A 15,071-nucleotide genomic window follows, 5' to 3' on the forward strand; every position below is an offset into this window, starting at 1 on the left:
TTGAATATTTTACAGAATGAGTGAAAGCAAATATTTAAAAACAGGCTTTATTTGTAATTTATATCCTATTTGCTGCATTCTGCTTTTCTTTTTTGTGTTTGTTTAACTGCTAAATTGTAATTTGTTTTCACTCCTGCTGTATTATGGGATGGCTATCAGCTCAGTGCCAGAGTTTAAACCTCCTCAGCTTCACATGTTCTTTCATAGGGTGAAGTAGCTTAGCTTGCATTTGAATCAGTTATTATTTTCCCAGTATTTTTCCTGAGGCCATGTGTGGAGCTGCAGAAGAAATTACTTGTTTATATAAATCTTACTTTGATGGATCTGGCTCTTCCTAACAACATTTCTGGCTGTTCTGAAACCCAACCTCTCCTCTCACGGAGTATCTGAGTAGATCATTCAGTGTAATTCCATTTGTTATTTGTTCTGTGGAGGCACCATCCCTAAAACATGGGGATCTCTGCACCTGAGCACAGCCACCACGGCCTGCAAGGTTCAGAACTGTCTGTCCTGGCTTCCCAAATATTCCTGCTCTCACAAATTTTGTGCCCATAACCCCTCTGAGATAGAGGCTGTAGGAAGATGGTGCTGGTCGTTGCCACAGCTGGTATTCTCTGGATCTTCCTCTTTAGAAACCTTTTGTTCATTATGTATAAACACTAAAATCCAGACTTGAACAAGGGAAAGAACAGCTGTATAGTCACTGGTGACAGCTGCTGGTTCAAGTGTGTGTATCCCTTTATTCTGCACCTCATTTCTCCTCCTGTCATGCTCCAAAACAGGAACATTCAGAGATGTTTTGCAGAAATGAGCTGTGGCTCCTGCATTTTTTTTCTTTTTTTTTTTTTTTTTTAATAATGGTGGGAGGCACAAAATGTGTCTGAGCCACCATTGAGCATTACTGCTAAAACTGTTGATAAATCAAGAGGAGTTTGCATATACTGAAATAGCTCAAAGAGCCATAAAGAATCATTACTTCAGTAATGAGAATGTCCTCATGTGTAAGGGAATTTTGATTTTCATATTCTTACAATTTTATGTTTCGTTTCTGATGTTTGAACAGAAATAACTGCATTATAATGCACAACAGAAACAGACAATTCTGAAACTGTAGATTTTTTAAGTTAAAAAACAATTTGGGCGATCAGCTTCCCTCCAAAAAATCCTGAGCTTACAAGTAAGGTGTACATAATTTCAGTGCATCTTGGTCTTAATCTTAGAAAATAGTTGTACTGTTTTTGAACTCTGCCAAGTTATTATTTTATATATCTATTTTATAGAGACAAAATTAGGGCTTCCAGGAAAGATTAGAGTTGTACTAAACATCTGTGTGGAGCAGTAGAAATGGATCAATCCCTATTGAAATTGCTGGGTAAATGTGCTACTGATTCCCTTGTGAAGGATTTTCTTCTGCTGGACAGTGATCTCAGACTTTGCAAACCCACAGACTTTGTTCCTTAGAACTGTTCCTCTGAAGCTGAAATTGTCTCTTTTAGAGAACTGCAAATTACTGGAACCTGTCTATGAGAGGCATAGTTGAAATGCCTTTACTGTTTTGAATTTCCATTAGCCAGTTTAGCTGGAAAACCACTGAAATCCAGTCAGCAAATTTCTTTAGGGATTCACAGAAGTGTTGGAAGACAAATGGTGGCACCATGCCCAGGATCATTAATTACAAAATGCACTAATCAAACCAGTTTGCAAATAATGGTCTGTGTTCTGTATTTTGTGGGAATAATGGTGTGTGTTTTGCTTGTGGTTTTTTTTCTTAGTGTTTTAAGCGCCCCTAATGCTACTTTAAAGTGGCTTTTGGCAAAATCTTCTCTAACATAATGAACTTGTGTTGTATGACCTTCAGGGACCCTGACAAAGAATTGTTAAAAATGTTCAAGATGACTCGTACTGACCCAGTCCTACAGATTCTGGGACTTCTTTTGAGCTTTTTTTCCTCTGAAAAATTGCTGTTTGTCAGGTCCAAAGCAGTAATACTCCTTCTAGAGCCCTTCAATATGTGAAGGAGAATATTAATTTTGTGCCCTGTGGGACACTTTGTGAGAGGAGCTTGGAAAAGGGTGAAAGTATCAGGTTTTATCCTTGAACCCCACAGGATGTGAAGTTCCCTCTTAAGAATGTAAATAGCATTGGAACAGCAGATGTTTGATTTAAATGCAGTGGAAATGCTTAAGGGAGAAAGTATTTTTCAGCTTGAAAATTTGGCACAGTAAGGCACTGCTAAAGGGGAACTATTTATCTGACAGAACTTCTAATACACTTACTTGTAATCCGTTTGAATTTCTTCAAAGATATTTATCATGCAAGTTCTAACTTAGCATGACAATTATCAATTAGTTTGAATGTTAATTATTTATTAAGAATACTTCAATAAATATGTCATGTTTATTCAAAGTGTAAACAAAAATATTTAACTCTGCTTTAAACCTGATGTGAAAGGTAATATCATTCTGTCGTGCAGAAAACAACCTTAAAATACTGATTTTTGTGGAGAGATATGTTGTATTTGCAAAAGAATGTAACCATTTAGTTATGGGTAGGAAACTTTCTTCTGTACCTTCATTTCTTTTGCATTTAAATGATAGTGAAGTCTTCTGAAAGTGTGAAATGTAGAGGCATCCACACTTATCCAATACTGCTTCAGTTTCTCTTAGAGCAGAATGTTTTTGTTTGTTGCTTGTCTTACAGGTGAATAGCACCAGTCAGTGTTGAATGCAGCATCTTCCTCAAGTCCTCCAGGTTTAGATCTTTGTCAGGTGAAGGTCACACAGCTTCCCCTTTTCCAGTCCATCAGGATAAGTGGGGTCTGCTGGCACTCAGTGCTCCCAGTAGCAGGCGTTTTGGATGGCTGTGGTGAGATGCCAGCAGGAGGGTGGGAGTGCTCCTCTTCCAGCCACATTGACCAATATTCCAACCTTTGTAGGACCAGAACTTGTGATGGGAGAACAAATACCTTTGCTGTATTTCAGGACCATCGGTTCTCCCTCTGGAAGATCCCACGTGATTCAGCAATGTGTTTTGAAAAGGAAAGGTCCATTATGGCTGTGGTTTTAATGTAAATAGGAGGCACAAGTGTATGAGGAAAATGGAAGGTGATGATGTGAGCAGGGAACATTTGGTACCAATTCGAGTTCTGCTCATTAAAGCTCCTTCACTTCTGGGACCTTGTGTTTACAAACAGGGGAGGAAAGTTTGGGGATGTGGAGGTCAAAAGTGTCCTTAGCAGCAGTGACCTTGGGATGGGAGAGCTCAGGATCCTGAGGGGAGGGAGCAGGACAAAAAGCAGGATAACAACCTAAAAAAAGATCACAGTGGGAAAAAGAAGCCTCTTCTTGTTCTTGGGGTCTTTCCTTGGTGTGTTGTGTTTCAGAAGGCTAACTTAGCTAGTCTTGTTAGTCATACTTCTGAGGAAATATGATAAAGCAGAATGTGTTGCCTTCATGTTGTATCCTAACACATCTGTGTCATGATGGAGACATTCAAGACTGGGGGGAATCATCCTTAATTAAATAGCAAAAGCCTTGCATGCATATGTTTTTTCCTCAGAATGGAGTTTTATCCTAAATTGTGCATTCTTACATTTAAGAATGTCTAGAGCAAGATGTTCTTACAACATAAAAACAAGTAAGTACATTTAATATCCAAAGGATTTGGAACAGAATTCAATAAATGTAATATGGATTGAAAAAGAGTGTTAATGTCACTTGTTTTGCAGTATTACCGAAATGAAGAATTAAACCTCTAAGTTTATCCCCTTCAATTCCATTTCCATAAGCTTTGTTAAAAGTTTATGATGATGTTAGAAAATGAGGTTAATGTTGCTGTCACTCTTAAAGCTAGAGAAACTCAATTCAATCTCAGCAAAGCAATGGTAAGCTGCAGGTTGTGCCACAGTCTCATTATGTAGGGTTTTCTGCAGCCCTCAGCTGTCAGCAGTGGCAGCCAGGGTAGGGCAGGGCTTTAGACAGAGGGCTACTTTAGGGTATTTCTTCAAGCAAATTTTTCCTCTTCTCACAGTAATTATCCCACAGAGCCCCTTGTATTTCTTCCTGGAGAAGATCAGTCTCCCTTCTTTGCATCCTATTTTTTCTGTTAACCAAAAAAGCTAAAACAACACAAATTAACCCCAGAATATCTGTCTCATGCTGGCCAAGGTGCATTTCCTGATGATGATGTTTAAGAGTAGCAACAGCATATGAATAGTGATAGTAGGAAGTGTCAGACATCAGAATTGTCTTAGATTTGTTTTAACTTGTTTCTGTATCTGTTAAATGTTGTCATCTTGTACTTGTCCCAAGTTGCTGTATTAGAAAACTCAGGCATCTGAAGATGTAAATAAGGAAGAGATATGAGAGTCAAGATGCACATCTTGACTGCCAGGGAGTGTAATAACTTGTACTCAGAGCTATTTACATGTGTGGCATAATTGATGTTTAGAGTGGAGTAGTTGTTTGTACTATACTGAGTTACTATAAAAATAGGCTCTGAATTGCACATTAGTGTGAGTTAATCATTTAAGGTCTGTGAGGTGATACAAACAAATAGGAGAACATTTCTCTTCTTGAAGAAGAGCAATAGATTGGGACTAACCCTTTGTAAAAACATTTTTCTTCATAATATTCTGTGGAGAGCTCTGAACTGAGATGCGTTGATTTGTTAAACAGAGAGCATTGTGACAACAGGTTTAAATCTTACCCACGGCCTCCCTCATAGGAGATCTGAGGGAAGAGATCAGCTTTTTCAAGGCAAAAGAGCTTTGCTGACATTGTGAGGATTGTCCTCCTGTGTCCTGCTGTTCCTTAAGTGCTACTATTGCTGCAGTGCTACCTGGGCTCCCCTCTGCAAGGGGTTTAAAGCTGTGAAAGGCTGTAGGGTGTTTGTTTGGTTTGCAGCAGATAAAAGATATCACCAGGTTTTTGGATGTGTTGGCAGATAGCTTTGATTTAAATACACCATTTGGACTTTGGAGCAGAACAAGCCATTGTTGTTTTTGGTTTATTGTAAAGAATTTGAATGCATTTAATTTTTTTTTAAATGCGCAATCCAATCCAATGGAGTTCTGAAATTATTTTGGAGGCAATCCAGTTGTTGCTTTGCTGCACAAGGTTTCTGGTAAAGCATATTAAATGCACCTCAAGAGAGGGGGAGGCCAGCACAGGCGCTGCACAAATGGAATTTCTAATACATTTAGGAGAAATAGGGGGAATAAGGGGGGGTGAGAAGTTTGCATATACACTGCTGCTGTGAGGTGCCTGTATCCAGTCAGCTTCTCTGTGATTTAGGGCTTCATATCACATGCTACATTCTTCTGAGAATTTAGTTTTATTTTGCAGCTCAGGGAGAGCCAGGATTGTTGGTTTCTCCTTGGATTGTTGCCAAGAGTGCAAGGAACATTTTTGTGAAGTTACTAATGTAAATTCAATGTATCTTTCAGCTTTTGAGCTATTTGGAAGAAGCATGAGGGCATAGTAGATCTGGAAAAAAATTGCTACTGAAGTATGATATATGGTAATTCAGGCAGGTTATTTGATCTAATATAAAGGAAAGGCTTGTAGCAACATCTCTTTTTATCATGTACAGGCTTTGTTTTGCTGGTTGTTCTCTGCTTTTGCTTTCTTTATTGATGTTGTATCATTCTTTTTACTGCTTAAGTTCTTCCCTTGTCACATGTCAGTATTTTAAGATATTTTACTCATTTTCAATGGCAAAAGTCTGAAGAACTTATTTTTTTTGTCCCTCTGGTTTACTGGGCTTTATTACAAACTGTAAATTGAAATGCCCTCTGTGAATACAGTAGAGAATCAATTTAGATATATTTTTATTGGAGTAAATAATTTCTGTTTGAAGCTGAAAGCTAGGAATATTCATAAGACAAAATAAGTACAATTCATGATAATGCATCCTTATGAATAAATTGAGAACTAATAAATAGAGACTTTTAGGATAGAAGAATGAAAATAAACCTAAACTGAGATGCCTTTCTCAGTCTGTTACTTGATTTGGAAGACTTCTGTTGTTTATTGGACTTGACAATTATAGAGGCCTTTTCCAACCTTAACATTTCTGTGATCCAGTGACTCTCAGTGTTTAATGGTGTCCTGCCAGAGAGGGGTGAGCTCAAACCCAGCCTCTTGTGAAAACCCCAGGATGCCACCTCAACCCTTAGTAAATGGACTTTGTAGTTTTAATTATGAGAGGTTTTACTTTATTCTTGCTTGATGTTGTTTTCACTTATTTGTTGTTTGTATTTTTTAATAATTTTTAAAGTCCATTTTAGTTCTGTAATCCAAGAGGACCAGCTGTCTAGGCACATATGGAGAACTGATGAATATGTACAAGTATTAATTGTGTTCTGAAATTGCTTTTGCTGTGGGTGCCAGTCAGGACACCTGTGTACTGTCCACATCTCCCACACAAACTTTTAGTTCTTTCCTATTTTTGAGACAACTTTATATTGACCTGTAGTCTGACCTTTATTGATCAACAGGCACTTGATGAATACTCTCTAATTTGATAGGTGAAGTTTAAGGTGTGCATGGTAATAATATTACAGATTTTGAGTAAGACTAAACTATAAATATTGCCAAGATCTTTAAATTCCAACAGAGTTTTAATATAAAGTAATTTGCTTAATTAAAATCATCCTGACAAAACTGAGAAGAAAGGCAGGATTGTTATGTTGCTTCTAGCTTTAGTATTTCCTTTCATGTGCTGATGGTGCTTGCAGGCTTTAATATCTAATGTAGATACCAAAATCCATAACAAGGAACCTGGGAAAAGCTACTCACTTGCTTTTATAAGGAAAATAATTTTTTGTGCCCTTCTCCCTCATTACAGCTTAAGACAGTTTTATAGGAGATGTCTTAAGGGACTGCTCTTGAGAGAGGCAAAATCCTGACTTTACAGTGGTGGTAAATGAAGTCATGGTAACAAAGTGCCTATAAATAGGTCATCTGCTGTAATATACCAATCTGTTATGTATTTTCATATGATGTGGTATTTATTTAGAGAAGATGACAGAGGCAGCCGTGGTGTTTCACAAGCCCCCTGAGGGAACCCAGGGAAGCGGGGCCTGTGCTGGGGTTTCTGGCCCAGCTGGGCTGTCGGGATCCCGAGCTCCTGCGCCGGGTGTTGGCCTGGCCATGGTGTGAGGGAAGAGGCTGATCCCAGCTGGGGGGGCTCTGGGACAGCAGCTTTGGGGCAGGGAGATGAGGGGGAAAGGGGAGAAACAGCCCCACAGACACTGGAGCTGAGCAGGGGGGTGTGAACAGGCAGTGGAGCTGGGATCCACACTGGCATCTGTGCAGGCAGAACCCACCCTGGACAGGGGAAAACTGGGAGGAGGAGGGAGAACCAGGGCGGAGCTGCCATGGACTGACCCCTCCATTCTCCTGACATGGTCGGGAGGAAGTGATTCTCTGAAGGATGGAGGAGTTGGGAGTAAAGGGAAAAAATGTAGGGCTTGGAAAGGGGGTGCTTGAGCACAAGGGTTCTTTGTGTCTTCGTATCTCCCCACCCAACTCTGTTGGAATGGCAATAAATAAATTCCCCAAGGGAGTTCTGTTGTGCTGGGATGGTGGTTGGTGAGTGAGCTCCCTGTCTTTATTTCAGACCACCGATATTGTCATTTCCTCCTCCTGCCCCTGCCAGTGGGAGGGGGGCCAGGTGGGGGAAGCTCCACACCAAACCCATCTTTTGGCTTTTGAACTCCACAGAGTTAATACGGAGTCCTTAAAAGAAAAAAAACACTGTCAGAATTCCACTTTTTGACGCATAGCTGCACATCTGAAGATGATCCAAACATTGATAAGCGTGACTTGTTACTTATAACAGATCAAAGAAATACAGCATGTATTTTTGTGTCTGGGGATAGTAAAATGAGGCAACGATGTTTTAGAGGACTTGTGCTGCTTGTGAGGAGAGTCCCAATTCATTAAAGCCATCCAGGTTCTTTGTTTGTGTCTCATTTTAATTATTACCATAAAAGTTCTGCAGAAATAATTACTTTTATATTCCAGATTTGCCAAATATATTTATAAATGCACACAGCAGGTCATTCTGGATGGACTGATGTGTTCCTTGCTTGGGAGCTTGTGATAAAGCCAGCTGAAAAAATTAGAGGTTAGAGATTGTATGAAAATTAACTGTGAAACAGAACGAATGCTTACACATCAGACTAACTTGCACATCTTTTATTTAACTACTAACAAGATGATAAAATTTCAGGTTTATTTATGGTGCTGCTCTAACTAAAATGGAAGGATTGGGGAGGGATGGAGGGGGTTGTTTCTTAAATGTGGTGTCTGGGGCCATCTCTTATACAGGTTTTTTACACAAGGGTAGGAATCCTGAGTAATTTAGCTTAGTATTGAATTTTGAAGGTTTTTTTTCATCTTGAAAGAGAAGTCATTAAAACTTGTGTGTCTCCTTCCTTCCTTCTCTCCCATGTGAAGCTCATTAGTCCCTGGGCTCCTGTAGAGGAGGGATGTTAGAAACTGATTTGACTGCTTCAAACTCCCTTCTGCCTGCAAGCCTGGAATTAAGCCACTTTCAACTCTGTTCTAGCTCTCCTTTCTCCCTCATGAGCGTTTTCCTTCACTATCATGGATCTTGCATATTTCGTTCTTCATAAGAGCTTCCCTGAGATCACAGCCACAGCTCTGCTGGCTTTCACTTTCTCTTCTTCCCTTCCTTGCCCTGGACCTTGGATTTTCTGGAAGGACACCCTATGTTTAGCTCTCTCTCAATAATTGTGCATTCAGTTTAAAGCAGGTGAAACACTTATGTTCTGTAATCTCCTTTATTTGTATTTAAAGTAAGTACTTCTGATACTCCTTGGCTTGTATAAAATGACTGTTTAAACACAACCATAGAACCTACTGTAATTTACCCAGCATGGTGTTCTAAACCTGACTGCTTTGATAACCTTGGACCATCATCATGGGAGCAAGAAAGTGGCCCTCTTAGCAGGTTTACTTGGGAAGTCTGAATATCATGGTTTGGGACATGATTCTTATGATAATTTAATTCCCAACTATTTTATTATTAAAATATACCTACTTTGCTGTTTTGATACTACCAAACTCATTTGTTTTCATCTTGTATTTTAAAAAGTAACAACCTTTTATTGTTCACATAAATAGCATATAAAAATGGACATTTCCCACACCATAAAAATGGACATTTCCTATACCTACTGTCATTAACAGCTTATATAAGATTTACTTGTGACCACATTTAGTAATAAAACCTAAAAAAAATTGAGTGATTTTAAGCTTATCAGCTATGCACAATTATCTTCCTTGCATAAATTTTTTCAGCCCCAGAAATTTATGTCTTTCTGTTAGGTCTGGTTTTTCTTTATTTCAAGTGGGACCAGAACCAGTATTGATGCAGAGTTGAAAGACTGTGCATCTTTTCATCTCAAAATTGTTTGATAGGAACAACTGATGATGCCATCTGTGCTTAACCTGCTTCAGCAAAACAGATGTGTAATCAGGTTCAGAGAAATTTTAAAAATGCTTATCGTAATGGATTGCATTGATGTCTGTTTTCCTAAGTCATGCAGATCTAGTGGTCTTACAGGAAAACAAACTCAAGTAGGTGGAAGTTCTTTTTTCATCTCATCTCAGCTATTTTTGGTAAACAACTGAAAAACACTTGTTCTAATAATGTGTTGCAACAGAAAACACTTATGTTTGTCTTTGTGGATGTTCCTCTGTCAGATGTAATCTTGGTAGATGCAGGTGTCTGTGTTTAGAGGGCTTTATAATCCACTCATGTACAAGCAGAGACGTGATCGAGGCAGGAGCAGCTGATCAAGTCTCCATGTCAGTCCATCCACTTGGTGTTTTCCAAAGTGAGATTCAAACACTTCAGGCTTTGCAAAGCAGAGGGAATGGAGCTCAGCTGTTCAAATAACAGCATCCAGCTGCATCAGGAGATCTTGTTTTCCTTCTTGGGCTCCTCTTTCATGGCACATTGGCTGTTTTATGCAGTATTGGAGACTGGATGGAGACGAGTCCCCTTGACACACAGTGCTGACCCAGAAGAGAGACAAATGGACAAATGTCCTTATTTTTTCTTCTCTTATGGGTGGCCTTGGTTGTTGGCCTCAAACTTTCCTTTTTGGGGAATTCACAAATAATTATTGCCTGCAGGGGAAAAAAGTATTTCCACTTCTGTCTGGTTGGAGTGGATTTGGTTTTGGTGAAGAGGGTTTTTTTCCATAATTGAATAATACCAGTTCTTTTGGAAAGGATTACAGTGTTAGTTGTGTAAGTTTTTGGGGGATATTTTCTGTTTATTTGTCTTTACTGATGGTGGTGGTGTGGGGGGTTTTATATTACCTATGGAATTTTTTCCCTTTCAAAGTAATTTTCCTGGTGGATTTTATTATTAAATGCTTTAGTCCTTTTTAGAGTGCCAGGTAATGAATTTTCACACACCCACCCCCCTCATACCTGGCTGAACTTTAGTAACTGGAATATCACAAATAATTTAAAAATGCTTTTTTGTTGTGGTGACTCATTGTTGCTGCCTGCTCAGAGCCATTCAGTTAGCTGCTGACAGAAGTAAACTTTTTCACCCCTATCACTTTAAATCTAAAATTTTACATTTACTGTATGATTGGAAGAAGCGATTCCTGCTGTGCCTAATGAATCCTCTTATTTAGCATTAGGTTCCATCAGAAAATGGGCCTCTTAGCAGATTGAACCTAAACCACAGGAATAAGAAGTTACTTAGTATGAATTGCATCAGTTAACACTACTTTTTGATGTAAATATTTTAAGGCTCACAAAAACTGGATTGATGTTCCTCTAGGGTAATTAAATGAAAATTGGGTAACTTATTAATCTCTCTCTTTCTCTCTCTCTTTCTCACACTTTCTCTTTCCACACTTATTCTCTCCCCTTCTCTTTCTTTCTTCTGCTTTTTCCTCCCTCTTTGCCTCTTTCTTTTTCCCTCCCCCTCCTCCCCCCTCCTCCCAAAAATGTGCCTTTACAGAAACATAAGGTAGATCTTTTCTACAAGCTGCGGCATGTGATGAATGAGCTCATTGACCTCCGCAGGCAGCTGCTCTCGGGGCACCTGACACAGGATCAGGTGCGAGAGGTCAAGAGACACCTCACAGTGAGGCTGGACTGGGGCAATGAGTAAGTACTGGGTCCTGTTTCTTCTCATTCTTCTCAAGTAACTGTTATTAACAAAAAAAACCCTACTCAGCGTTTTCTTTCCAATGGTATTTGTGCACAGGGAGAACTTGGGATTATTTGAAAATCAAGTATAAATTTTTCCTGAATTTATTGCCTTCTACAGGGAGTTTTGCTCTTGGTGTGAAATGAGCTGTTTACCAGTAGGCCTTTCCAAGGGCTCCCTGCATTTATAAAAGGATTAGGTCGCTTCACTTACTTGGTGTCAACCTAGAGAATATTAGGCCTGGGAGGATGTGTTCAGAGGTACTTAAAATACATTTTTTTCTTCCATTGAGGAAGTATTACAATGGTTGGTGCAGAAAGTAGAAAATCTCACAGTTCACCAGGGACATGGGGGCTGAGGCTGTGATATTTAGACTTTTTGTATCATGACACTTCTCAGAGGTTTAGTTTCCTTGGTCAGCTCCATGGTGGTTTTGTGGAGAGGTTCTTTTAAAGGCAAAGACAGCTGCAATTCATTCACACAGAAATGATAATAAATTGCCATTAGACAAAAACCAGCCCTTGGCCAGACTTATGTGTCCTGGGATGTCGATCAGACAGGTAAGTTGTGACACTCACTCTCAGACAAACAGAGTTTCCCACTGGGACTGGGATTACTGCTAATGAGCATGTGGGAGTGGGGAGGAGTCCTGTAAATTGACAGCTAAGGAGAAAATCCCTGTGTTTTTCATGAAGCTATGTTTGTTTGATTCCATTCTTTCACCTACCTCAAAACCCCCTCTGAGGGACATACCTGAGCACCCTGATGAAGGTTTAGCAGCCCCTTCGCTGCACGTCATTTCTCTCTTGTTGAAAGAAAGCTCTGAAGGACATAGACCAATAGATTGCAAAAAGTCTTTCTGCAGTGCAGAATTACAGACATTTCCCATTCTTATTCCCAGTAAATAGGAACCAAGAGACTGTTTTTGAGTATTATGCCTGCCTGGTTTTGCTCAGAGTTTTTGGATCAAATTAGCAACAGGAAGCTGCAAAAATGCTGTGAGGAAAAAAAAGATGAGAAGAGCAGAGAGCAATGCAGCAGTGAAGAGAATAGGTTGTTCCATGAGGTGCCTATAGACCTTTTTTGATGTAAAACCATTAAATAGGAATGTAATTCAAACTTTAAAGGTAAATTTAATGCATGACAATTATGGAGAAGCCTCAGTGAAGTCCATAAATATGTTCAGGATTATATTCATCTACTCAGGATGCTTCTTCAGGAAAAAAAAATTTCTGTTTCTTACTACAACTATTGAACTCCCTAGAGAAAGAGATGCACGATATCAGAGATGCGTGCAGTATTTAAATCTAAATCTGTGGAGCCTCAGGGGTGTTTCTGCACTATTACTCTTTTTCACAGAATTTCTGGAAGAGTTATGCCTCTTTCTTCTATCCCCCCCTCTCTGAGGTTTATCACAAAACTTATGACCTCCTGTGTTAATCTACTAACAATACTAATGACTTTCATAGACATATTCATATAGTACTGCCCTTTCTCAAGTATTATAATAGTGTTAATTGCTGTTCTGTCATACCTGAGATTTGCAAATAAAAGAAATGAAAAGCATTTGTTATTAATGTGCATTAATGTTGTCTGAGAAGCTTGAGTTCCCTGCAGTTTGAGCAGGGATGTAATTACTCAAGACAGTGCAATGTAACAGGAGATATTCCATTGCCAAGCAGCTTTCAGGAAACAGTAATCTCATACATCTAATATGTAACATGTTTGCTTATGTAGTGAGAGACTCTTTTTATCCTGACCTTGATCATCAATGAATTGTATTCTTTGGGAAGGAGTGATGCAAACATGAAACTCATACTACTTGTTATCACCAATTTCTGATTTTTTTCACTTTGTTCAACTGGTACAGTTTTCCTTTAAATACACTGGCAGTGGCTCTGGAAGTCATCCCTTGTGTCCTGGTAGGAGCTCATGGAAATCAAGGGACAGATACCCTCCTTGAATGAATAGCTGCAGATTTCTTTTTCTGTGAAAGAGCTCATTTAGACTGTTTTCATACCTTCTATTTGCTTAGTTTTCTGTGCTTACTGTAAATACCAAGAAGTTTTGCTCTGTAGTTTGGCCAATTTAAATGTGGGAATATTATTTTACAATAGTTGCTGCTAAACCCCTGTATTGTTGCTAATCATTTTTCTAACACAATACTGATTGCCCCTTCCTATAGCCATTCCATTTTCTGTTGCTTACACATTCTTTCTCCCCTGTACAAAAGAAAGATCCTGGACTCATCCTTTTTTTCATTCATTCATTCCTGCTTTCTTCCTTGTTCCACTTACCCCCAGGTAGCTTAGGTTTGTACAAATGCAGGTCTGATATTGCTGCTCCAGAGGTTTTTGTATTTCCCAATGAGAATTTGGTACCTTCAGATGAGCCCCTTGCTGGTTTTAGACTTGCACATTTAAGCATCTCTGTGTATTTTTGCACAGCCAAAATCTTATCTGCTGTTTTCTTTCCTGCTTATCTTGCTGGGTTTTATACAGAATATTGCAAATACTTCTGCTTTCTAGCAATGTTTCAGCATGATACAATTGGCCATAATATTGATCTATGGAAGTCTGAAATGCTATTGGAAGTGTCCAATGGTCTGTGAATAACAAGGAAAAAGTTGTAAAGCATGAAACAAACGTTATAAAGCTGAAGTCTGCTATTTATCATCTCATCTAAGTCACATTATGAAGTTGAATCTTCTGTTCTTCATCTCATTTTCCAACACGTTTCAAATAAAATAGATACTTGATTTTGAAATTTTTGTTTAGGTTTTTGCTTCTGCATGAATGGATAAGTCTTTCAACTTTTACTGTTGCTTAGAATGGGAAACCAGAATGCAGCTTTTTTGCTGATGAAGAGCTGTTTCATTGTGGAGTCTTTTACATCAAAAACAGATGAAGGAATCTGCCTGACAGAGCTTCTATTTGAAATGTGAATCCTCTGCTTCTGCTTCAGTGCCAAAAGCTAATTGCAGCAGTATGTGCAATACCTTGTGTGCCAGAAAGGCAGATGAAGCTTTCTTCAAAGTAATTCAACTTGAAAATCAGAGGTCATCTCACCTGATCTTCAGGACTGATTCTTTCAGATTAATGTAGCATCTGTCAGGAGACTACCAGAAAGCATCCAGGTCTCCTTGCATATTCAGGGAAGACACTTCCTTCCCTATAAATGTGGAATATGTACTCTATGTTTTGGGTCAGAAACAGAGTAAGGAGGGGGAGCCACCAATAGCTTGATATTTTTGACAGATAAAAGCCATAAACAAGATGAGTTTGTAGGCTTATATTACTTTTTAGTCAAAGGTTATTCTTTTTTTCCCCATAAAATGTTATTAAAATCATTGCATTAAAAGAAATTTTCCAAATCGTTGCCATAAATTCTGCACAGAAAGATCCACAGGTAGCCAGAAGGTAAAAATGAGTGTTTAAAAAGAAAAACAAAGGGCAAAATATTAGCAATAAATCTTTTACACTGTCATACAAAGAAAATGAAACACACTTTTAAGGTCATGGTTTTTCTCCTGCCTCAGAATTGCAATTGGAAAGCCTGTAGCAGCTGGTTAGTACCTCCTGACTACTGACATCCACAACTGTGGAGGGCAGGAGTTGTGTGATCTAGTGAAGTCAGCACAGTCTTGAATTTCAAAAAGTCCTAAATTTCAGTGCTCACACTCTTAGATTATTTTGGGGCTTGGACTGATTTATCCTCTTGTCATATTCTATTGACATAAAAGGAATAAGAGTGACTATTTGGTAGTGTTGTAACAATTACCTTAAAGTTAGTGAAATGCATCTGAAGATAAGAATTAAAAGTACAGATGATACCTGTTTGGAGAATCAAAGGCAGTTTTA

General features: G+C 38.8%; 1 protein-coding gene across 1 annotated transcript in view; it reads left to right on the top strand.

The window, feature by feature from the left end:
- DOCK3 (dedicator of cytokinesis 3) overlaps positions 1 to 15,071 on the top strand; it is a 185,528-nt gene that overhangs the window by 49,042 nt on the left and 121,415 nt on the right. The window contains exon 6 of the mRNA XM_041426040.1: positions 11,020 to 11,168. Coding sequence (XP_041281974.1) covers positions 11,020 to 11,168 — 149 coding nt within the window. The remainder of the gene's footprint in view (positions 1 to 11,019; positions 11,169 to 15,071) is intronic.

The sequence above is a fragment of the Onychostruthus taczanowskii genome, unplaced genomic scaffold, assembly GCF_017590055.1.
Source record: "Onychostruthus taczanowskii isolate IOZ18803 unplaced genomic scaffold, ASM1759005v1 scaffold9, whole genome shotgun sequence".
Taxonomy (NCBI): Eukaryota; Metazoa; Chordata; class Aves; order Passeriformes; family Passeridae; genus Onychostruthus; species Onychostruthus taczanowskii.